This window comes from Blennius ocellaris (genome assembly GCF_963422515.1).
Source record: "Blennius ocellaris genome assembly, chromosome: 16".
In the NCBI taxonomy this organism is placed as follows: domain Eukaryota; kingdom Metazoa; phylum Chordata; class Actinopteri; order Blenniiformes; family Blenniidae; genus Blennius; species Blennius ocellaris.
The window spans coordinates 18,187,630-18,214,057 of NC_137665.1; the positions used below are offsets into that span (position 1 = coordinate 18,187,630).

General features: G+C 41.0%; 1 protein-coding gene across 7 annotated transcripts in view; it reads left to right on the top strand.

The window, feature by feature from the left end:
• rbfox1 (RNA binding fox-1 homolog 1) overlaps positions 1-26,428 on the top strand; it is an 86,003-nt gene that overhangs the window by 23,967 nt on the left and 35,608 nt on the right. For 3 of the 7 annotated variants that reach the window (XM_080511527.1, XM_080511525.1, XM_080511526.1), the window contains exons 5-9: positions 1,051-1,143; positions 6,455-6,515; positions 9,392-9,445; positions 14,158-14,293; positions 21,231-21,270. In XM_080511527.1, coding sequence (XP_080367653.1) covers positions 1,051-1,143; positions 6,455-6,515; positions 9,392-9,445; positions 14,158-14,293; positions 21,231-21,270 — 384 coding nt within the window. The remainder of the gene's footprint in view (positions 1-1,050; positions 1,144-6,454; positions 6,516-9,391; positions 9,446-14,157; positions 14,294-21,230; positions 21,271-26,428) is intronic. The other 4 variants (XM_080511529.1, XM_080511528.1, XM_080511531.1 and 1 more) reach the window with 2 other exon arrangements.

Below are 26,428 nucleotides of genomic sequence, written 5' to 3' on the forward strand. Positions count from 1 at the left end.
ATTATCTCATAAAAGGTTCATTCTTTATGGTTTCCTTTAATTTCCTCTCAAATGAGCTCAGATTAATATATTTACAACACCAGAAAACGGCACTCAGGCTGCATTGTTATTGCTACCATGTTATTAACCTTTGTGGCCTGAGATTGTTGATCTGTGTGAGCAATGAATGAGACACAACAGTAAAATGCTGCAAATCCCTTAAGTTAGATGAAATGTGTGTGTGTGTATACACACACACACACACACACACACACACACACACACACACACACACACACAGAGACATATATATAGAGAGATGTTTCATCTCCTCAGTTTGATGCTCATCAACAATTGGTGATAGAAAGTGTCCAAAGTGAAAAACACACCTGGATCACATGTAGTTTCATTGATTGGACTCATATTGTAAACTGCAGTTTGCTGTTTTTCAGAGGCAAATATGTAAAACTGAACTTTTTGAGTCTTCCTCAGTTCAATCAAAGGGTGATTTAACCTTTCTGAAGGTACCGTAATTTATGGACTATAAGCCACAACATTTTTGCACGCACTTTAAACCCTGCTTATTAAACAATGACTAATCCGTGGATGTTTAGGGGTACGTGGATGATGCGTTCATGTGCATCACGTCACTCTGAATTTGGAAAGTTTGGAAATTACTGTAGTCCTAGAGAATGTTTATGGCTCACGGCTTTATTATAATTGTGGGATTTTGTGTGACGTTTGCATGGAAATGGTGCTTATGGTTCCAAATGAACCTTGAAATAAGTAAATACAATCATATTTTATTCCAAAATAATTCAGAAAAGTAAGACTTTTTTTTTTCCTGGTCTTATTTCTACAAAGCTTCTTGCAGACAGAAAAGTATCTGATTACATTTAAATGTCACACTTCTGGTTTTGTATATGTGTGTACTTCTTACTGACCCCGTCACTCCCACAGGTTTTGAAGCAGCTGTGTGTTGTGTATTGAAGAAAGTCACTGTTCACTGTTAAATGTTTGATTTCTCCTAAACGATGTTCTTGTTCTTTCCTCTTTCCATTCCACACGCAGGGTTTTGGGTTTGTAACGTTTGAGCATAGCATGGACGCCGACAGGGCAAGAGAGAAATTACATGGCACCGTGGTGGAAGGCCGTAAAATAGAGGTGCATGTTCTCTAATATTTTTTATTTTTTTTTTATATATATATCAAAGTCTTTCCTTCTCCCCCGTTTCTCCTTTTTCCTCTTTGTGAGCTTCTCTGTGTGTGTGTGTGTGTGTGTGTATGTGTGTGTGTGTGTGTGTTTGTTTACGAGGGTCGTTGCCGGTGAGTGTTTGGCAGTCCACCGCCACTTCCCACCTCGCCATCTTTCTTAATACATCAAGCTGTCAAGTCATGCAAGCCTCATCAGCTCCCTTTTCTTGTGCAGCTTCATCAATCCAAACCCAAATAAATGTTGACACATAACCAGGCCGACATTTCTGTATGTGAGAGACTTTCCCTGTTTTATTCTTTTGTTAGTTTTGCTCTTTTTGTTCCCTTTTTTTTTTCTTTTTTTTTTTTGTTCCACTTGGTTTTGTCGAGAAAAATGTGACCTTCACTAAAAGGTTTGAAGAAGAAAACTTACAGATGAACATTTGTGTGTTGAAGATGTTGGTGTTGAATCAACCCTGACCTGTTCATATGTTCCCACGTACGTTACTGAAGACAGAAGGCAAACAAGCCAAAACGCCTTTCCGTTCCCACAGAGATTCATTCAGATTTTAAAAAGCAAAGATTTACTGTTCATCTCGGCACATTTGTGACATTTTAATTTCTATGTTAGTCAGGAACAGCCACAAAGCATAACCCTGATCTCCACTTATCAATGTCATAAATAGTCCTTTAACGACAGCTGAAAAGATGTTGAATCAAACAGTGAAGTCAAACTTCTCCACATGTCAAATTAGCTGAACGTTAAACTGTATGCAGGTCGGCGACGACGGTCGTTTAACCAGGATCTCTTTAATTAACCAGCATTTTCAGCCACGTATGGTTTGAACTAGTTCGTCTCCGTGATGCAGCTGATCACTTTGTCCACACCAGAAGTCGTCTTTTCTTCAAGCAGCTCTCCTCGTTCTCTAAATCTGAAATCGCGTGGAGAGATGATCTCAGCCTCGCTGTTAAACGAACTCGACTCAACAGTCAAAATGAACATAGTGGAGGACGTTTCCTCAAAGTTGCCTTTGGGGATGACGGGCTCGGCGTTTGGTCCTGCTGTCAGTGGAAAGCAGATTTCTCCGTGCAGTGGATCGTTCCTGCTCATCAAGAATGGAATATTTAGATCAGTACTTCAGGGGTTAATTCTAAACATTGGTAATTCATTTCATTTTGCGTTTGCATGCAAACCTCCTTCACCTAAATTGTTAATTCCACTGATTCCACGTAATTTCGACCGACGCCTCTCTGCAGTTTGTCAATATTTATTGGAAACTCCATGAACATTCAGGCGCAGAGATGAAACTGCTCATCTTCCTCATCAGGCAAACCTTTGCAGTTGTTCTCCTTCCTGTGTCTCGTGGTCTTTGACTTTTACCACAACGACACGTAATCGACCTCTGAACTATCTGGAAGTACGACTCGTTCTTCTAATTATCTACATACTTTTCTACATGGTTAACCTTTTGTCTTTCACTCAACCCTTATCATTTTCTGACAATACTGTAACGTATGAATATGCCCATAATCTGTTTCAGCACGAAGGGAAGCTATTCTAGTCTTTTGCATCAACGATAATGACTATTTTCCCTCAGCTCGAGCACAGAACAGCCTAATCCCCCTGCGCTCTGTCCAGATTCTGCAGCAAGATCTCATGTCTGCAAGAATCTACCAGCTTATCTGAAAAGTCCCAAATTCTCTGTAGACCAGTGAGAGAGAGAGAGAGAGACTCTCCGGGCGCCGAGAGGTCCTGCCTCCCCGTGCTTTGTGTCGCTGTCTGATCCACGCAGCATCAAAAGCTCTCTGGCTTCCTCTACATTATCTTCAGCGGGCGTTTCGGTTCTGACCTTTTCAGGTCACATCCCAAGCTCCTCTTGAGGTGTTGTCCGTGTATCCTCGTGGAGCGTTTTCAGCTCTCCAAAGATAACTCTGCGTTCACCCCCATGCAAAGAATTCTCATTCTGAATGGGAGTCGAGTCTGAACCCAGCTGAGGATTTCAACGACAGGGATCTGCTTCCACAGCTTCCTAAACCCTACAATTCGGTTTTTTTCCCTTCAGAAATGTTCAATAATAGTCCCGTTTCAAGCGTGCTTTCAATAGATAGTTGACCCTTGCAGAGGAGCTACTAATAAATCACGTAGACTTTCAAATTCGGCACATTTTCTCATACAGATATGTTAAAGGCAGACGTTCCTCCAAGTCGTTTGCACTTTTCTGCCTGAAGCTCTTAGGAACAGACGCATGTAGGACTTCACATAGAGGAGAGGAGAAACTTCTTTCTCTTTGGTTTGCGTGTGTCTTTTAAGAACTGTATAACTTACCAGCCAAACAATGGACGACACAGAGCAGGGTGTTATTATGAAGAATTACAGCCTGAAAGAAAAGCCAGTGTTGAGGAGTTCCAGTGCCTCTTCACACTTCCCCTTTCTTCTTCATTTGAGTTTTGGGGGTGAAATGAGAGTTTATTTGCTTTATTTAGAGGTAAGTTTTTGATTTCTTTTTCAGCCAAAAGCATCAGTTCCAGTCTTTTCTGGCTCCTCAACAACTCCCAGACCCTGGTCAAACATAAGATGCTTCAATAAGACCCTGAAGGTTTTTCAATACAAAGATGCTTCTGTGGCTCTATCAATTCTATTTCCTCTGATTGAAGAAGAAATGTGCTTAAATGTCTACCTAAACAGATTATAGGGCTTTTCTTTCTCAATAATCCCACACCCTTCAGTCTTGCATATTTATTCCTTTAATTTTGGAATTTGTGGCTTTCCTGAATCCCTCATTGGAAAAAAATTCCCCTTTCAAAACAAAATGAAGGTTATTCTGGCTTGAAAAAAGTGAGCAAATCTGAACAAGTGAAATTTGTCTTGGTAAGATTTCTTGAAATAGGACTTGTTATGTAGAATATCAAGGTCAACTTATTTTAAGCTATAGTTTATCTTTTTTTTTTTTTCCAGCCTGTTATCTTAGAATAACCCACGAATGCTCAAAAGAAAAATCAAGATTACTTATCTTGTAAGATTAACACCTCAGCTTGAAAAAGATATATGAAATGTAAAGTAGACCTTCTAAAATACAACTCAAAACAAGACTGTTGAAACATTACTTGCTCTGTGAATTTCTGTCCAAGACTTCGAGGCTTTGCAGCGCAGCGACTGATCCCTAATGCAGTGGTACCTTTGTCTCTTTGTTTATACATGCTTTGCCGAGAACCTGCGGTGAAATGTTTGGTCCCACTTGCAGGCAGTTTGTCAATGTCAATGATTGTTTCTGCCTTGAGGGGAGGTCAAGCTCCCGAATCCCGCCAGCCAAAGGACAGCTCGATTACAAAATGAAAGCAATTAACATTACTGGTGTTAAGGGACTTAAACTAGCCCTCTTGACAAAGGTTTGCCTCTGTTCAGCACGACAATGGATTTGAAGCTTTTATGATTGTGTTGTAGATTGTAATTCAATAAGTAAAAAAAAAAAGAAAAAAAAAAGACTCTTTAACAAGAGATTACAAGCATACCGTATGTCCTTGATTATAATTAGGCGAGAATAAATGGGCACAACAAGCATGATCATGGGAATTGTTTCCAATAGATGTGAAGTCTGCAGAAAACAGCTGAAGTCTTGAACCAGTGGAGATCAATGAGATAGCTTAGCAGGCTTCCCTTGTAGTTTGCATAACATCCTTCTTTATTCACAGACACATTCCTCCTTGTGCTTGTCTGCAGTGCAAGCCTTAACTTCATCCTTCTGCTGTCAAAACGCTACAGAGAAATAAAAGTTGTGTCATGTGTTTTGAAAAATAAGTATTTGGACATTCTTTGTTGGGTTCATACAGATAAAATAGGGCAAATATAATGCAGGAAAGAAAAGATCTTTCTGCTATGTATATATTGTTGTCGCCACGATGCTGGAAAGAAAGAAAAAAATCAAAGAGATTAATGCAAGTCAAATACTGCGGGGATTGTCCAGACAAGACGTTTGGAGTTTGAAGAAAGCAGCTCGGTGCGTGTGTGCAGAGAGCTGAGCGGCTGAGCGAGAGAGTTTGTGCAGTGGAATGATTACAAAAGGTTTACGTGGCCACCTGAGTAAGACGTTACTTATTCCTTTCTCATCCCCTCCTCCCCCACCATCCTTCCAACGGTAGCTTGTGTAGGGCCCCCATCCAACACAGTCACAACGGTAACAGTACACAAACAAGTGGGCGGGGCCAAAAAGTTTGGGAATGGTAAGTGTGGGCGAGCAAGCCATTCTGTCAGCATTCTCTCTCGCTCTCTCTCTCTCTCTCTCTCTCTCTCGCTCTCTCTCTCTCTCTCTCTTTCTCTCTCTGGAACGTTTGCAACGCTGAAACTCACGTGACATTTCTTTTTGGATTGTGGTTGAGTTGATGCTGTATAATGACATACATATTTTCTTGCGTGTCGGCGTGCGTGTTCAAGTGTTTTCCCGATGTTGCGTGTGCGAGCGATACCGACTGAAATATGACTTTGTATGCACATCTATCTGAGATTGTTGGAAACCCCCTTTCCATCCATTTCTTTTCTTTTACTTTGGACGACAATGCACCCTTACGTTGATCCACCCTTTCCGTTTTGGTTTGATTTGGAATGATTTAATCGATTATCGACCGGCTGGTTTATTTCAGTACACCTCCTTTCTTTGGTTGTTTTTTTTTTTGGTTTGTTTGGTTGTTTTTTTTCCAATCTCAATATTTATCTCTGCAATGAATAAGAGAGGCTGTTGTCTGAGTGTGAATGCTCTCTGTTGCTTTGGTCACAACAGTTCTCACATTTTCAAGTTGACTGGATGTTGCATAATGCTCCCATCATAATCTCTCCTTCCTTCCCCTGATGACATCGTCCTCGTCTGTTTCCTTTCTTACTCCTCCTCCTCCTCCTCCTCCTCCTCCTCTTCCTCTTCCTCACCCATCGCATGCATCTGTACATTTTACAAGACACCATGTTGACAGTGCATCTGTTCCTTTTTTTTTTTTATTCTTTGGTCTGTGTATCACTGAAATGTCACTATGTCGGGGAGAGCATGCTGGAAAGACATAAGACAGAATCCATGCAGATGGAAAAGAAGACTGGTTTTGTTTTGGATGTCGTTCTGGGTGTTTCTGAATGCAGTTTTTTGAAAACACAGACATGGCATTGGGTGTTTGCTGTGACACAATGTACTGCCTTCTTTGTCTATGACATGAGGGAATTCTGCATGCAAGTATACTTTAAACGTGTGCAGGGAGTTTGCTGAATATCATGACTCACCGGCGTCTGTCTCCACCTGCTGTAGGTCAACAATGCAACAGCCCGAGTAATGACAAATAAGAAGACTGTCAACCCATATGCAAATGGTAAGTTTAACTCCGCCTTTGTTAGCCTCAGTTAAATTCTTGACGTTTATTTGTTGTGCAGCATTGAATCGACATACCTTTCCACAATTGAAACTCATTAATGTGAAATATTTGCATTATAGACCCAACATTAGTCACTTAGCTGGTATGATATACTTATCTTTTTCTTTCGAGCATTGAAAAGAAAAAAATAATAACAATAGTAATAACCTTTGAAGACAATGAAACAATATGTTCATACCAATGACTATAGAGAAGAGAGAAAAACAGTAAATGAATACAATTTTAATATTATTCACTCTCAGCACAACAATCATAACATAATAATAATATTAATATAACCAATTACTCATCAATCATAATAATAGTGCATACTTCGCTGTTCGAAAAGCAATAGGGAGAAGCAACTTGCTTATGTAGCCCTTCCCCTGTTCTATCCTAATTATCTGTTTTACTATTATAAAATAATCCACCCCTGAAACTAAACTACCCCTCTATCACCATACCACTGCTCTTAATATCACCCTTTCTGTGTATTTCATTAATCTTCTTTATACCTTTTGATACTACCGTCTCTATGTAACCTTTTAAAAGGCCTAATATTTGTGCTGTGTTTGATTTTCTCACGCACTGCATTGCGCAAAGTCACCCCACAAACTGACACACACATACTTCTGTGTGAACTGATAGTTTAAATGGAGACCTTCCAGGTTGGAGAACAAATGAGCAGCGTAATGAGCTCTACCTGGAATGGCCCATTCTTGGGGAGGCAGTATTGCACGAATCGGCCCAACATGTGGAAATACTGCTCAGATAGAGCAAAAAAAACAGATCACATGAAGACCTGTTATATAATGAGGATGGATGGAAAAAGAAATACGTGCAGAAGAAGAAAGAATAAAAAGAGAGAAATTCTGAAGAAGTTTCCAAGCCTCAGATTTTTAGAGGCCATGCAGACATCAACAGTTGGCACGTGGCTTTGCCAGTCGCGGTTTGATGGGGAGAATGACAAAGACACTTTCATCAGCTCCAGTAATGAGGACATGTGGGAGACTGTGAGAGGAGCTTCGACGGTCCCACGGGACCGCCAGTTTTGGCCATCGGACCAAAAAAAACATGTTTCATGCGAGCCAAACACTGCACATGGTGGTAAACAGCAGTCACTACATGAAATATTGTTGGGGGGTGGGGGGGGCCCGGGGCTGGGCGGCTGCCACCGCTCAACCCAGATGCTCCAGCCTGACGGCTTCACTGCGCAGTGACACGGGCGATTCAGACGGCGTTGATGACTTTCAGTGCGGAGGTCGCCATGGCAACCGCTGCACCGGTAGCAGGTAGACGACATCGCGATGTGCGATAAGGTCGTGGAGAATTGTCGTAAGATTCGTGGTCAAAATAAGCACGTGTGCAGACGACGATCACGTCCTTAAGATTCGTTCTTCCAAATCACAGTGCTCTCTCTCTTTGCACCGGCCGAGCCGGGGCGGAGTCAGCTGGTTGGTTTTTAACCTTCGGCCCCCAAACGCCGGAGCAGACTGTTGAATTTGTTGAGTTTTAATCATTGTTTCGAGATCATTGTGCATCTGACGTTCACCCTGTGACCACAAGGTCGAGAATATGAGGGAGTAAAATAACATTCAGTGTCAAGACTATTTCATTTTGATAAATCACGATCACTTCCTGATTCACAATGATTTTTCTTTAAGGAGCAGAACATTAAGATTCTTTCTTTTTTCCCCCAATCATTTTGAATTAACTTTAAAAAATGTATTTATTTATTCAATAATTTATTCATTGATTTATGAATGTGTTTTTATTCTGGCCATTTGATCTTAATCATGAACGTTAGAATATAACATTAGAATATATTAAAAAAATATATTGTTTTGTGGCTGGAGGCATTTATACAAAGTTTATTTCTTCTTTTGCCAAATACAATCTGGGAAATAAATATGGGAATGTATCTATTTATTCAGATTCATGTGAGCTCAACATGCGAATAAAGCTTGAAGTGGATAAAAGTTCAGTCAGAACATAATCAACAAGAAAATATTCAGCATTAACACGGAGGTATTTAACTAGGAATGAGGTCGACCTCGGCCTCGGGTGAAGATTTTTAATTTTTTTTTATCGTTGTGTTGACGGGGTTCACAATAGGTCGTCAGTCCAGTGATGTGAAAAGTGAAGAAAAGGTGAAGCAAGAGGCAAAGAGGAGACGAGGGTTAAAGGGTGAAGACCCAGGCAGGAGAGATGCGATTAGGTTTCGACACGTCACCAGTGTGGTCAGCACAGACCGACGTGGGACCTGGAACAAGAGCAGGCGGGCTGCGTTCACACGCGCAGTGCGGATTGAGTTCAGGACAATGAGATTAAGTCATTTTCACAACAACGTTTCTCTCAATACCTAAAGCCACTAACAGGGTTCAGCTTCCTGTTTCCACAATACGATCACGGTTGAAGGCCCCCATCCACACGAGCCGAAGCAATCTTTTTCTCCCCGTCGCTCTTAAAAAGTTTCCCGTCCACACGGCGCCATGAAAATGACTCAACGTGATGTAGTACTGTGCTTATAGACGGCGCTGTGACGCTGCCACCGAAATACATTGTGTACGTTCTCAAATCGAACAAGCTCCTCAAACTCTGTTACGTGTGGATGAAAAAAAAACAAAAAACCGACGCGGTTGTCATGTGGACGGGGCCGAAAGCTCGTCTCCACCAGCAACAGTCACACTCGCATCCAAAACTCCAGTGAGGTGGACCCGAATGTGGCACACACACACACTGCCTGATTAAAACTCCACTGAAATCATGAGCGCAGATGACGAACCGTACGCCGCCACACTAATCGCTTCTTTCTCCCCTTCTCTTCGTTTCAGGCTGGAAGTTAAATCCAGTGGTCAGCGCTGTCTACAGCCCCGAATTCTATGCAGGTAGGAAGATTTTGCGCTCCTCAATTTGTAACCACCACCTCCTCACTTGTTATCTCCATCCTCCTCTTCACTCTTTTTGTTAGTCACTTTCTTCAGCGGGTCCACGTTGAGCCTCCTCACCTCGCCCTCCTCTGCGCTCGCCGCACACACGGCCAGGCGGCGTCTGTTTTTAGCTCCCGACTCTGCTGAGTCGCACAAAAGCAGCAGCAGCAGCAGCAGCAGCAGCAGCAGCAGCAGCAGCAGGCTGTCGTCTCTGCTGCAAAACAAAAACCCACTTTCTCATCCGTCCACCTCCACACCCACAGGCCGTCTTCAATCTTGGCCGTGCCAGCGCTCGGCTCCTCTCTCCCACTGCCCAGCCCCCGCACGCTGTCATTAACCACAGTCATTAGGGTGAAGAAATACCTGGATCCTGTGATAAGAGGCGTAAAGAGTGCGGCAGAGGAGGGCAGGAGGGAAGCGACGCAAAGGACAAGAGCAAGGGAATCTAATTTGTCCATTTCTGCAAGGACATAAAAGATATTAAATATTATTTTGTAAATTAAAATCAATATTTGCAATTTTTCCAGACAGTCGTTTGCCTAATTCGCCCCCAAGTTCTTTTAATTACAAAATGGCTTTGTATTGATTTACCTTTGTCTCACCTTTCAAGCACCCAAAATGCCATTAGGGCATATCCGTGTGTATTTAGTGTGTGTTTGCTCGTGTACAAAGAGTGCGCATGTTTGTTTTCTGTTTTTTGGGGGGCTTTGTCTATCCTGATCATTTGTGCATGGTTGGTATAAATAGGCTGACTTTGTTGTATTAATTTTCCAATATAATAATAATAATCATAACCATAATAATAATAATAAACTTTACATACTTTAATATTGTTGGTGGGATTTCCAGGTCATTTGGCCTCTTTGGAGTCATTATATTATGCAGAATTATTGAAATAAAATTAAAAAGACTTGCAGCATCCAAACAACTAGGCCAACAAAAGGGAAATTATTTCTGCACCTACACGCCTGGAATCTAATCAGACCTTCTTTCTTTGAGTGCAAACTGCTTCATTATTCATTACTGACAAGTTCCCAAACTTTTACATCCTGGCGGCCGACCTCTGAATCTCAGGCAGTCAACATCGGGGGGGGGGGGGATTGTATTTAATATGAATCCTTAAACACAATCACTCATAAAGGTTGTGTCATGTTGCTGATGGGAGTCCAGGTTATTAATAACTTCTTGACTTGCATTTCCCTTTGGCCTGATTCGGGATGAGCTTCATCACCACCAGTGAGTCTGAAGTTCAAACTGAACAATAAAGGAAACGACACACAATCTGGCCTCTTTGCATGAATAGAATGAAGATATTTCAACAGGAAAAACAAAAGATGTGACCCGAAGACGGAGAATACAGAGCTTCGGTAACCATTTAACTGGAAAACATTTTGAAGGGTATTTAAAGAGGCAAATCCAGCACTTTTCAAAGTTACTAAACTAATCTTGTGTCAACAACTGATGAAAAAAAAAAAAAAACAGCACATATATAATGTTTTTTAGCTTAAAATTGCCTGTAAATGTTTTTTCCATGCGTATAGTTACAAATTCTCATTCAGTCCTACTGCGTGCTATTTACAATACCAGCTGCAAAACTCTGTTATCACTGTGATTAAATACGCTGTCACAGTTCTGCCTATTGTTTCACATTTTCAAAATAAAAGCGTCAATCAGACGCAGTGACTGGAACCAAGAGGTGAAAGAAGCAAAGTGTTGTACCGTTTATGTCGACGTATGAGAAGTTTGAAACACAAAATTCTCATTATTTCCTCAAATTCACACAAATCCTACACATGCATCCGAATCATTGTGTCACATGAAGTGTTTTTCATGTCTTCCGTTATTATTCGGTCATTATTTTAACTTCTAACTCTTGGGTTATAACAAATGGGAAGAAATTCACAATTTACAAAGGTACAATTTTATGATTCATTTACAGATAAAGGGTTAAAGTACATCAGGATTTTCTGTTTTTCACCAAAATAAGCTTTGAACTAAATTGATGTATGTATATTTGTGGTGTCACAAATATATACTCATAGATTATTGAGAATGTATGGATGTATGGAAATGTGAAATTAGAGGTTTATTCTACATTTTTATTGACATTGAGACTGAAACAAATAGGGAGAAATTGCATAATGTGAACGAAACAAGCGCATCTTAAGATACTCAACATCAAAAACCCGAAGGAAAGACAACACATCATCGACTGACATGTTGGATCGATCAAGTTATTTTGATTTGAGCTTCATTTACAGTAGAAGTGAAGTCGCGTCTGGAAGTCATTGATGTGACTTTAAGGGTTGCCGGGCCACTCGGTCCTAAAATCAAGGTGACAAAAGATGAATAGGAACAATTACCAGGCTCACTCTTCTCCTTGTCTCTCTTTGAGAAATTCTTATCCTTTGGCTCAAACCTTCCATTTTTCATCAGGTCAATGAATGATTCACTGTTTCTATTAGCATTTTATTAGATATCCTTTTTGAAGAGATGTATAATTAGGGTTGGAAATGGCACCTCGATCTCCTTCTCAACCTTCACTCACCCCGGCTCTCAAATTAAGCTTTGTGTCAGTCGTCTCCCATTAAGATTAATGATAAGTTAATAACAATACCACTGCAATAGCTCCACTCCCCCCGACACTTTCTTCACTCCCCCCCCCCCCCGCTCCTCACTTCCCTTTCTTCGCACACATTTTCCCACAACAACTGGAAATGAGATAATACTTTACATATCCTCTTCAACACTCAAATATTAATGGCAATTACAGGTATAATAGCTCAATTTTCACCCAAAAAACCCCCAAAAAACATGAACTTCTTTTGGTAATTGTGGCTTTGTTAAATATTATGTCTTCGATGTGTCCAGTGGCTCAGAAAAGACTCCTTCCTAGTAATTGTGACTGGACTGATGAAAAAAGGTGATAAAAGATGACGAAGTCAGCATGGAGCGATGTGCGAGGAGTGCTTAAATACCTCAAAGGTGATATCTGATAAAGAACATGTCAAGTAGCCAAGGTCGTGTAATGCTTCACTGACAGACCCATTTTACGGTTTGACGCCTGATCTCTTTTCTGAACCCAACCCAACTACTTTTAGTTCATCAAGAAACTGATTACTTTTGGTGCTAAAAGCAAATTAACTACTTTTGATGCGTGCCGTGACCAAATCAAGTCTTTGAGTCTGGTACCGATACCTTCTGTTCGTATAGCGCTTTAATTACTTCAACCGGGCTAAACACCTTCAGGAATCCCTTTTGTGAGAAAACCTAACAAAGGAACTTTAATTCCTGGATGAACTCAAGTTATGTGTCAGCTTATAACAAAGCATGTACATTTGGTGTCTACATCTAATCAAGTACTTTGGTTTGTAAACCGAGCACAGCAGCTTTAGTCTGGTTGCCACCGTGCAGTATGTGCCGGTACATCGCGTTGCAGGACAGGTTTTCATACAGACAGTACAAATTCAGTATAAATTACCCAACCATTGCCATTTTTTGTCGCCCCGCCATTGAGATACCTAGCAGAACAGGTGCCAAGGAGGAGTAACAATGTAGTATTTGGTAGTGACGGTCATTAACCTTCAACAAAGTGGCCGTTATAAACTCTCCCGGTGTTGTTTGCATTCGCTGCTTTGCAGAATTATGTCACATAGCTGTGTCATCACGCGGCATTCACAACCCTGCCTACATGTTAGACGTACTCTCTGCAGTGGAGCCGCGCAACGGATTTGGGTCTTGGTGCGCTTTTCCCTACCGTGCCGTACCACACTGCACTGCACGGTGGAAACAAGGCCTTTGAGGACGAGACCAAACCAAGTACTGTTGCTGCTTTAACCAATGTCAAATACTTTTAGTGGCTGATCAACGCAGTCACTTTACGTATTTCAACCTTATGGCCATTGAGCAACATTACCGTATTTTCCTGACTATAAAGCTGCAGTTCTACAGCACTGGAGGAGATTCAACAGGAGCTGGACGCTGCTGTTCACAATGAGAAAGTTTAACCTGAGTCACATGCCTCTGTGATTGATATATATATATATATATATATATATATATATATATGTATATGTACATGTATATATACTAAGCAGAGAATTGTAATCTGGAAAGGCAAGTTCGTCAATCTTTTGGTTTTAAGTGTGAAAATGACCATCGGTGGCCAGTTCGGTCCATCTCTACCACAGTGATGGTCAGTTGTCACCATATTCACTCTTCTCTGCAACACTTCGGTTGCTCACAGCTAACAACTGATTAACAACTAAGCTAACAGCTGATTTATGGCGATGGCTGCGCTAAGGACTGACTGATGAAGTTGGCTTCAGATTCGATCATCTCGGTGGAAAAGAAATGAAGACGCTGTGCGTCCCGGACAGAACAGGGCTCACCCTACTACCAGCTGTGCTATATATTTAGATATATATCAAATTGCTCCTGACTATAAGTCACAGAACCAGCCAAACTATGAAAAAAAAAAGAGTGACTTTTAGTTCAGAAAATACGGTAAGTTTGATATTCCAAACACTCCCAACTTTGCTCTCGCATACATTTTTGAGCTTGGTGTAACGGAGTTACTTATTACCATGAGCTGAAACCATCGCCTTTGTTTTGGGTCAGAAGTCCGTAGACACTGACGGTTTGGACGGTTTTGTGTTCTCTGTCTCCAGTACCAGGTTTCCCCTACCCAGCAGCCAGTGCAGCAGCAGCAGCGTACAGAGGAGCCCACTTACGAGGTCGAGGACGGACCGTGTACAACACGTTCAGGGCAGCTGCGCCTCCTCCCCACATCCCTGCATACGGAGGGTGAGCCTCCCCTACTCCCACTTCTCACCTTCTTTTCCTCCTCCTTCTGTTTAGCCAAGTGGCAGGTCCTCAGTCTCTGCACCCAGAGTCAGCAGAGAGGTGCATGCCAGCCTGGCCTCCCCCCTCCCCCCCCCCCCCCCCCCCCCCCCCTTCACACACACACACACACACTTCCACAGCATGCTGAATCAACCAACGGGCATGCTCCAAAGACATGTGCCTTTGCACGAACTCATGGGAAATGACTTGTCAATTTGGCCTTGTACTGTGGTGTCATTGAGCAAGGCTGTGTTCATGGTGTAACGGGAGGTTTCCCACTTTGTGTTGACTCTTGAAGATTTATTCAGGTGCCAAAAAAAAAAAACCCATCTTCCCAGCCCCTGCAAGTCGCTCTCGCTGACCCTCCATGGCGAAACGCCTGGAGACGCGCTGAGCAGAGCTGTGCATTGTGGGCAGTCCGATCTGATTTGCCATTATTCTGTCGGTTCTTGTTATTTATTTTGCTCTTTATGACTGCGAGTGAATGGACAATAAGGAGGCTGGCTGGGATTCTATTTAGAAAAGAGGAAATACTGAATTTTGTTTCTTCCTCACGCACTCACACTGCGGTCTTCCTTCTCTGTTCGGGTGTTATCGAACTGTGGCAGAAGATGAGGGAACAACACAAACGTCATTGGAAGAATGCTCGCCAAAGAGTAAAAATCGGCAGGAAGAGGCAGAGGAAAAATTGAACATGTTTCCTGCTGTCGTGTGTTAACGTGACGAGTTAGCAAATTTACTAAATAGACATAGTAATGTGACGCGGCAAATATTACAAACATACATAAAACCACTCTGATTGGCTCTTATTCAGCATCCTGAAGAACACAGGGCCTGACTTACTGAGATTCAAATTAAAGCTCTTGTGAACAGACGCAATATTTCTATTGGTGATCAACACGGAATAACAGTCTGAGTGACGCGCATGAAGAGGAAACTTTAAATGAGCGTTTTCCATGTAGGGCTGGATTAGAACTGAAAGTCGCTTCGCACGAAATGATGATTGATCACATGGATTTGGCTGACCTCCCTAAACGTACCGCCGTGAATTTACACAAACCACCATCTTTGTTGAGAAACACTGTTAAATCCAATCCAGACCATTTCCCCGTGTGCCCTCTGTGTGTACACTAACCACGATCGTGCGACGGAGGGGTGAAGGAGTGAAGGAGTGAGGGGGTTTGGGTGAACACTCGGGCATGGTCCTGACAAAGAGATATGTGCGAGAGATTGTACTTTCATTAACGCTGCTGCACCACTTAATTGCCCCGGTGGCAGTCAGATGGTGAATTATTAATGTGGACCGTGATGTATTTTTATTAAAACTGCCTGTCTCGAGAGGCGGCACACCGGCTCCAAATAAATCCTGTGACACCGCTCAGAAAGCCAAGTTCTCTTTGTGTATACGTGCATGTGTGTGTGTGTGTGTGGTCATAAAATGGTCCCTGGTGTGTTTAGGGGGGGGGCTGAACATGACAGTCTATAGTATCAATAAGCCAATATGTGCATGTAGCCGTCCCTCCGAGTACATTTTAATGAGAGCCCCGGCTCTCTGGGCCACCTTGACATTTAGGAAGTTATTGATTATCAGAGAGAGCACAAAAGTGTGAAACCAGTCTAATGGCAAGTGAAACTGGAAGCCGGGTCCTCCGAGGAGTGCTTCATGTTAAAAGGAGCTCCATCATAAGGAAGCACGGGCATCTGCTTCTGCTCCTTTTATTGGACACAAAATAAGTAATGATTCACATCAACAGACGTGCGCTTTGTTTTTCCTCTTTGCGTTACATTAAAGGACACGCGGTCATACGGCGCTTTCATTTCAGGAGATGATGGATTCCACTGCAGTCCACAAGATAATGATGAAGTACAAACAGCAGATACTGTTGGCTGTTTTCTTTTTTTCTTTTTTTCTTGAATTATTTTGGCCATCACATCCCGATCAGTCAGTGAAACACACAATGGTTATTAAAGGACCTGCTTTCCTCAGTCCTCTCAGCAAATGATTCAGCCTATTTTAACAGCATTTGTAGGCACTTATCTGCAGTCAGTAGCTCAGTAGATCCTAATCACCTTTATAATAGAAACACACCATATGTCGGCAACGCAGACTCCTGATTAAGAAGATTTGAATGGAACAACGGGTAATTGTGAAGTCAGCATTTTCAGATTATACTGTCACTCTTCCAGAAATATGGAGCAAATATCTCACCAAATGTAATGTCAAGCAGAGAGTTAAACCTCCAGTTAGTTGTAGGAACAGCACACCGTAATCCTCAACCCCAAAATCAACGCTGGAAAAGAACCTGCAGAACAACTTAAGCGACGGTCACAACCCACCCTGCGTGTTTTAAGTCCCTCCCACTTGTGCATCACACGTTGCACAAGTGGTTAGTTGTAGGTGCTTACAACATAAGATCTCCATGTGATTACCGTGCTATCCTATGGAGGCCGCACTTACTGCTACGTACGTACTGCTCATGTACCGTGTCCTTACTCACCCGCATGTTGTAAGTGGCACAAGTGCGATGAACATGAGTTTTTCCAGATAGAAGACTTAATATAATCAGTGCATTATTTGTAACATTTCAGTGACCGAGGATAAATACTAATATATTTATTACACACTCAGACACATAGTTTAAAATTAAATTTCAAATAAAAAAAGCAGTCATGAATAAATGCGACATATTCCAGAACAGCTTGTGTTGTTTTCATCTTCATGACGCATTTTTTGATACATTTTTTGACCGATGCAATAAATTAATAAATGTAATAAATTTATAATAAATTTGTAGGAATGACTTTTGATGAAGCTGCATTTAACATCATATAAAATATTGGTAGAATGTTTAAACTCTGATTCCAGAATTAGATCAAAATTAACTCAACTTATCTCATCTACTTACTAACCCCACCCTACGCATACACGTTCCACCTGGCAAATGACTATCAGTCATATTTAAAATCATGTCTTTACACCTTTACAGGGATACTTTGAAATCTAACCCTTCAAACCAATAGTTCTGAAAAAGCAGGTAACGTCGCTCTGAACCCTGCATGTCGGTTGTCCGACAGTTTAGCTTATTAAATAAGCTTTGTAAAGCTTGTTTGTTTTCAGAAATGCAAGTTGGTTGTGATCGTCACTTTAATGATCCTGTGTGCTGGGATGTTGATCTGATACTGGTGTGCAACATTTAAACAAGCATCAGACCAACTTCAAACCGATATCTGATCAGTGTCGTCCAGTAAGGAAATCCTGTCTCCCTTCAGCAACAAAAAAAACAACAAAACAACAAAACTCGATTAAACACAATTTAGACTGTTCTGTCATCATTAAAAAAAAACATTGAAAATGTTACTCAGATTTGTCATAAAATTTTATTCCAGTCTGGTTTTATATCAGGATAGAGTAGTGAAGCTACATGATTGTATATTCTAGATGATCTCTGTACTTTCGCAAGATTGTTTTTGCACCGCGTGGAGAAGTGTGTCTGTCGTTTTCACACTGGCTTCGGTTGCCTTCGTTCAAAGCTTAAAAGCAAACTTTCTTTTGCCCGCTGTAGCTGAACATCATTTTAATATAATGATAAAGTATTGTGACGTTCCACTGGGATCAGCACTCGGCCCATTTCTTTTCTCTTTATATGTTCTTCGGCTCGGTCACGTCATTTATTAACTTGGCATTAGCCACCACAGTGGAGCAGAGAACACACAGCTGTATATCACTGTTAAATCAAATAAAACCACCTCATTAAACTAATTAACCATCTGCGTGTTCCATATTATTAACTGGATGACACATTATGCTATGAAATAAAATGAGGAAAACACTGAAAATGTACGATTGGTAATGAAATGGGGAGAGAAAAAGTCAGACTAGAAATCGAGATCAGCAATAAAAGCACAGCATTTCAAAAGAAGTCATTTTTCACCTCAGAAGTATTTGTCATGTTTAACTATTTACAAACAACCGCGATGATAAGAAAAGGATTAACTTGATCAAAAGTCAGCTGCAGGAATAGAAACTTGCACATGAAAGAGAGCAAGAACACGGAACCCCTGTTTAGAATGGATTTTAATAATAATTGTAACTGTCTTTGAATCACTAATAAGATCAGCACCTCTACGGTTCTGACTGTATGTCTGATTATATTCCATCTTTCACTTTAAGATCATAAATATGAATCATAACATTATCAAATCTTCTGAAAATGAAACTGGAAAAACTGGTGGAGCATTTCTGTTTTCGTGACCTGAAAATAAGAACATATTTAAAAGTTGATATTCACCAGGCACGTCTAATATTGGTTCAGAAAAAAGAGGAAAATATTCTGTTCACATTCCCTATGGTTTTAGTGTTTCTTATTAAATATTGTTTTTGTTATTACAGTGTTAAAATAAAACAATTAGCAGTCAGTATATCTGTTTATGCTATTGAAAACGTGCTGAATAGTGAACTATAAATTAAATACACAGCAATCATGTACTTGGCAAACTAATATATTGTCTAAACTCTTGTTGGGATTTACGTTTTGATATTATTAGTAAATTATAGATGCAATAGTTTACTAAAGTAATAAATCACCGGGGGTAATTTACAAACAATGTAAATTATTAATTGGAATAAACAGTTATTTGTTCCTTAATAATTACGGGAAGTGATACATTATTTCAGGGCAATAAATCACTGAAAGCAATTATTAATGATCTGAATTATTATTTGTAATAAATGTATTATTCAGTAATTAATAATTTTGGGGCACCACTGTGGAATAAGAGAGTAATGACCAAACGTCAGTCTCAGTTCAAAGGGTTCACTTAAGCGAAAGAGGAGGTGTGAGACTCAAAAATGTCACAATAAATACGCAACGACCACCGGAAATCATTTAATGTATCTAGCGATATTTTGTTGACAAAACGTATCAATTCATAAATCATTCAATACACCCGATCAGCAAACGTATTGTAATCACACGCAGAGAGAGAGAGAGCGTGAGAGAATGGAGGCAAGATGGCCACCGCCTGTAGAGATCATGTGTTCCAATGCGGCGGCGTGGCAGAGGTGGTTTCCACCATACAGTCAGTGGCCCACGAGGGCGTGAGATCTTGGAGATCCAGTCTTATGGCGAAGAGCGCAAAAAGGTGCATTTATACGAGAGTATATACAGGTGTGTAAGAGAGAGAGAAAGAGAAGAGAGGAATTAAGAGAGGGAGGATTCAATATTCTCTTTACGCACCTCGGCGGCTGATAAGCAGTGACTTATCTTGTGCAGGTTTCTTGATTAGGAGAACAGAGTTTTTTTGTAGCCACATGCAACATTAAACGTTCACACACTGAGAACACAAAGCACGGCAACTCTGCATTACTACAGCAACCGCAGTAAACAAAAGCGTAGACGTCCCGGTTCTTACCTCAATGAAGCACAATAAAACAACAAAGAGCAAAAATAGCTTCACGCTAACTACAATCTCTGCGCGGAACAAAAGCTCTTCTTCTGGGATCGCTTGGAGAGTAGTGTACATCCGTGGCATGTAGTACATATGCCAGGCCTTTAGGGGCACTGTGACTCAGAAACGCAGAAGAAGACACGGAGCACATAGAAATTTTGACGTAGACTCCTGCTCATAGATTTCTATATAATTACCGTCTGGTTACAGCCTATGGCCCCGATCCTCCTCTGGATAGCGTCAGTCGGTTCTGCAGCGCCACCTGGAGGATGTAGTCCGCCACTGTTGTGGTTATGAGACGACATCGCAGACCGCGGTGGGGAGGAGAGGGGGGTGATAATGTCGTCTTTTTTGATGACAGATGATCGTCTTTGCCGTCCATGCCTCACAGCCGAGCCGGGGTTTTAGAATGAACTATAAAAACACTGTATTTACGGAAATATTGACTCCACTGTTTGGACCTGAAGTTCTTCCAGGTTCTGCTCATCAGAGCTTCATAACATTCAGGAGGATTTCAGAGCGTCAACTCAGGCCAGATTCTCAGCAATTCTCTCTGAGCTCATCCCACTGCTGGATTCAAGTCTGGACTCTGACTGGGTCACTCCTAAAGCGGGATTATCTTTGTTTGAAGTCTGTCTGGAGTAAATTTCCCGCCATGTGTTGCCTCATTGCTTGCGTTGCATCATACTTCCACTGATCTTCCTACACTGACATTATCCTGTCGGTTTCTCTGAGGACTCAACAATCAGTTATTGGAAATTACATCGTTTCAGAATGTGCAGATGGTTAACGTTCAGAAAAATACACCTAGAGACAGTAGAAAATGTAGTTTGCAGGACAGATATCTAGTAAAAGGTGTGTGTTTTTCAAATACAACCATCCAGCCGTGCACACAGAGAATATCCAAGCTCCATTAACCAATCTCACTCAGTATCTGTATGGAAGAAAAGTGAACCCATGTATGCAGATGATACTGTAGCAAATGGCAGGAAATGTTCACTCTGAATCTCCCACTGTTACTGGTGAGCAATTCACACGTGAGCAGACAAACTATTTACACTGGATTCATTGGATTTCAGGGTTTCTAACTGCTGGTGATGCAGATTACAACACATTTGTTTGAGCTGGTGTGTTTCAAAAGGAAAAAGGATTATCATTGTAATTGATCTGGTTTCTGTGACACTTGCTTTAAATCAAGTGCGGAATCTCCAGTAGGTTAGTACGATTTATAGGCCAGTGTGAGTGTTTTGGACCCTCCCAGCCTCCTTACTCAGCCATTAAAGAGCAGCAGGGGGTGCCTGCTGTATCCCCCCCCCCCCCCTACTTTTTTTGGATTGTGGAGATGGGGGATGGTAACTGGCCGTGTGCCTGCATGTCAACATGCACTAATATGGATGTTTTGTTTTATTGTGTTTGTTTGTCTGTTTGTTTGTGTTTGCATCCTCTGCAGTGTTGTTTACCAGGATGGATTTTATGGTGCAGATATTTATGTAAGTATTATTTACTGGTATGACATTGCATGCTACACTGCCATCTCCGTGGTTTTCTGCCCCCCACCCCCCCCCAACCCCAACCCCACCCCCCACTCCCAACCCCACCACCCCACCCCCCACCCCCCTCCTCCATCCGTTGCACATGCAAGCCACCCTGACCCTCCATGCTCACACATGGCTTCACCCTCCTCCCCCCCTCAGCGGGGGAGCAGGCAGCTGCTCGTGTCGCCGTCGCAGCAAAAAGACAAATATCCACAGATAGAGGAGCTGCGCTCCAGCAATAGCAACATTATAAAGTCTATATTAGAGGTTAGAACATATCACGCAACACGAAGGATGGGAAGATGCTGAGACTTCGCAATGCGACAAATCGCTTTACATCCATACCGTCATGTTAGACTCTGTCGCTCAGAGCAAAGCTAATTCGTCTCAATGAAGGTCGCCAACGGAAAGATTGCATCTGTTATGTGAAAAAAGGGCAAAGCGACAGCATTATAGTGCACTGACAATACATACTACCATCATATTTGCTATAGAAAAAATTTATATAGTTACAGTTCTAGTTGAAGTCTCTGGCACATTCACATATAAATGATTTAGATATATTTAAAATAAATAATTCAAAAGGTTAAGAAAAACCACCCACAAAAAAAAACCTTTGGTACAGTGAACTGTAAAATAATCATGTGTAAAGCATATTGGAAGCTTTAGACACTGTTTGGAATGCTGGGTATTTTCCTTTTTAATAAAATAAAATACAATTGTTATAGGCTCACACGGCCACTTGAACTTCATGAACCCATAACAGAGCAGTGGGCTTCAATGCTTCTCATTGTTTGAATATAAAAAGGTTTAAGCCTTCACAAGTGTTTGTAGATCATTCAATTTTGAATTATAGAAAAATATTCAAGAAAATGTTCTGAATGTTTCTGAAGGACACAAACAAAAAAAATGCCACTTGAGAAAAATATGAAATATTTAAGAAAACTAAGCATGCCGCTTAATTTTTGCAAGAACTTGTGGTGATGCTGTAAAAAGGACATTAATACACTGATTTTTATTATATTTCTATAGAGACTAAATACTCTATGAATCGTAATTGTAACAATTTTAGGAAACAAGATAATTATAATAATTGTTGGAATGAAAACAAAGCATATATTTATCATTTTCACACAACAGTGCCAAAAATGATCTTTCCACCCAATAACATCATCATTACCTCAAACAGTAATTATATATATGGTGTTATACAATATAGAAATCTAATTTGAGTTTAATTCACAATGTGTTTTTGGATATCTTAGCCCATTTTTGACATTGCTGGTGGAGATAAGATGAAATGTGTAGAATAGTAGCGTCTTCCACTGAAATGAATTGTTGTTAACAAACTTCTCTGAATTGAATATTGATCAAGATGCTTTCAACGAGCATTTAAATGAAGTAATACGACGCCACCACTCATAATATTAACCTCCACCAAACTCTATCCATCTTCCCGCAGTGACCTCTGCAGCTATCAAGGCTATTTATTGGCTAACAATAGTTTGTGCACAAGTTATTTGTAGATATTTCCCTTTTTACATTTTGCATTTTAAGCACGCTCCCTCCATGTGAAAGTTAACTCCTTTAGATTCTCTTGCTGATGTTTTGGCTGCAACCTGCATTGCCTTTAAGTGGCAGAGGATCCTTCTCTCCAAATTATCACATGCACCTTGATATTATTGAAATAGTGTTATTTAATAAGGTGTTTTTTGTCGACTGGAAAGCTTCAACAGTTTGTTCTCAGCAAGTTTCACAGCCGTCGAGATAGAGAGCCGAGACGAAATGTGTGAAGGTTAAACAGCAGGCAGGATGTTTAAAGGGCGTCAGGTTCTTCCTATTAAATTCAGCTGCAAAAGATACAGTGAGGTGTTTCGCAAAGGAATCCAGTGCCGCCATCATACAAGCCAATAGTTTTACTTTCAAGTGAGACTTTCTGAATGAATAAAAGCACATTTTGAAGATTCTTTTGTGTAAATATACACCAATCATAACGAGTTAAATGGAACATATCCCAGATATTCAACAGTAACCCAAACAGGAAGGAGCCGAATCAACACATGAATAGAAAGTGGTTAACGGCTTCAGTTCACTTGTGTCGTTCCATTTGAAGTAGAGGTCGAGTCGGGGCGCTGTGGCTTGGTCGACACGTTACGGTGCTGTAGAGAGAAATCTGCGTAGCGTAGCGGCGCCTGGCAGCGGCGGGGGAGAAAAGGTCCTTTTTAACAGGAAGAAACCCCCGACAGATGATGACTCAGTGGTGGGCGACCATCTGCCTCCGCCAGCCGGGGTGAGAGGAGAGCAGAGACAGAGACAAGTAAGCTGTAAGGCTGCGAGACAAGACTGTCCTCGATCCGCTGTGTGTCCGGCCGGGCCCAAAACACACGTCCACAACCAGGATAATGAGAAATTAAACACAAAAGGAAAAGATATTCACTGTGTAAGTTTGCAAAAGACTTCATATGACTTCTTACGGGTCTATAAAGTCAACGCTCTCTGGATTTTTAGTGGCAACAGACTTTTTTTTTTTTCAAAACTAAGGCTGCACTGAAGGTTCAAAACACACTTTTCTGTTAAGTGTATTACGCAGCATGACATCAAATTCTGGCGTTATGGCATTTTGTTGTTTATTGTACTACATTGTATGAAATACACACTATTTACATTTACATTGTGTTCAAATAACTTAAAAGTTACTGAGTCTCATATATTGTGTAAATATAAATTAACTTATTAACTTATAAATTACTGAAGAAAAGCAAGTCTCCATGAGGAAATATATTATATTTTTATATGATATATATATACATATATATAATAGTTGGAATTAGTTGGACCAACTGAATGGAATCTCTTTAATTATTAACATCTTAATGAATCAAGTTCTTTCCACTTAGATTAATGGATCAGATTAACAAAAAAACCTATCATTTCCAATTTTTTTTCTTTTTTTCAGTGTTGGTAGAGTGGTCGTCCCTCAGTCAGATAAGGTTGCAGGTTGGAATTTTGTTCCCCTTGAGCAAGACACTGATCCCCGAATGGACGGATTGAGAACCTTGGATGGCGGCCGCCTCCACTGGGGTGTGAATGGGTGAATGTAACTAGCAAAGTAAAGCAGGAACGCTCAGGCAGCTGAAAAACAGGAGCCCTCCTGGCCTCCCATTAGCCCTGCTGCTCCTGCCACTAGCATTGATCCGCCATCTTTCAATCACGAACATTTAATATTCATTAGCGACAGGAGCAAGAGCCCCGAAGCTGCGTCCATGTTTACTGAAAGATCTGTGTCTTCAGTCAAAACCAATAAAAGGAAGATAGAAATAAAGTAGAACAAGAGGTCAGCGGAGAAAAATGAAAAAACACGTCAAAGAGCTTCTTGATTTATCCTCAATAAAAGCTTTTATGTCTGATTTAACCAGTTTCCTCCAGAATACAAATCCAGCATGTCTTTCACGCCGCAACACTGAGAGGATGACTTGTTCTTCTTTCCTTTTCGTTTCTTGCAATCAGCGCTGACTATAGGATCATTTCTGCTTCCATATATAATAAAACCTAATCTTTTCAATTTTACACTTTAGTAATTTTATGGCGTCTCAAAGACACAGGAGGCAATAAAAGATACAAAATGATCAACTGATTGCAAAAAAAATTAAAAATAAAATAAATAAGATGGTTACCTCAGCTAAATTGCTGGTTTTATTTTTAAAACAATGGAGGCCATCATGTTTTGGAACATGTTGAGAGGTGACAGGCCTGCGTCACATAGATTTCTAAAACACATTTAATTAAAGATCTCGGTGAAAGATAAAACGAGAAAACGTCGACCCGAGGGAGGGCGTTTCCCCTCGTCCAATCTGATCGTGCCGGTGGATTCGCACCACCTGGACAGAGAATAAAGTCCACTTGATAATTAGTCTACAGGCGTGAAATGTTTAATTTAACCGGCCGTCGTGATGAAGACACCCGGCGAGGCTCAGTCCTGCTCAGATCTGTCCTCTCCTTCCCCTGAATCAGCACATGTGATGGATTAGAGCAGCCAAACCATGACCAGACGCACACACATGCCATCCATTAGTCTCCTTTTGCAAACACAACTCGCACACACCTGGGGGGGGGGGGGGGGGGGGGGGGGGGGCATTAGTCACTCAGTCAGGAGTGACAGTCTCGGTGCGGATGGCGACCAGCGCGGGGCCAACCTGTTCATCTTTCTGTCACGGACCATCATCGCACGCACTGAGTATCACTTACTCGCCTCCTCGGTTTATAGTGGTAATAATACATCGCCGGTGTCAGGACAGGCGCACTTTCCCAGGCGTGGAGCGGGAGAAGGTGCGAGGTGAAGTGATGGCGGGAGTCTGGAAGGTGGAAACATGATGAATTAAAGCCGTGCTGCTTCAACATATTACAGAGAAATGATCTTCACCTCCGCTGTAATGGCTCCATGAAGCTGTCAGCACATTTACTGTTTGAAAAAAGTTTTTATTTTTTTATTTAACTTTTTATATTCAATCTATTTGCAATTTAAAAGAGCTTATCTTACCTTCTGGCTAAAAATAGCAGCAGCCAAACTGGATCAAATTATGATGATGACTAAAATAGTTACGATAGCTCAACAAAAAGAAAAATAGAATCTAAAATGCCTCAAATTAGTTCACATAAAAGAAAAACAGACTATTTTAAATGTCCATCCTTAAACGTTCAAGAGTCAACCCTAAACGTAAACCTAAAACAAAACAAAAAACAATGACGAAATAAAAAATAAAACATCTAAAATAGATTTTTTTTAAGTTAGCTTCAATGAAAACAAATGAGCAGCGACAACAGCTAAACCTGACTGCTAAAACAATTAAAATGGCTTAAAATCGAATTTTAAAAAATGTAATTATGACAACACATTATGTCTGAGGTTCCATATTGTCGCCATGAAATGTCTTTTAAAAGTTAAAAAATTGCAGCACCAGACAGGATTTATTTGGTGTAAAGTTGCAAAAGTGTCACATTTCGGACGTTTGGTGTTGAGAGTGTGAAGCATTGATTTGTGAAAAACCCTTTGAGTCATTAATATTTTCATTTCTTCCCCATGAAAACTGTATTATAGCTGCAGAGCACTGTCAGT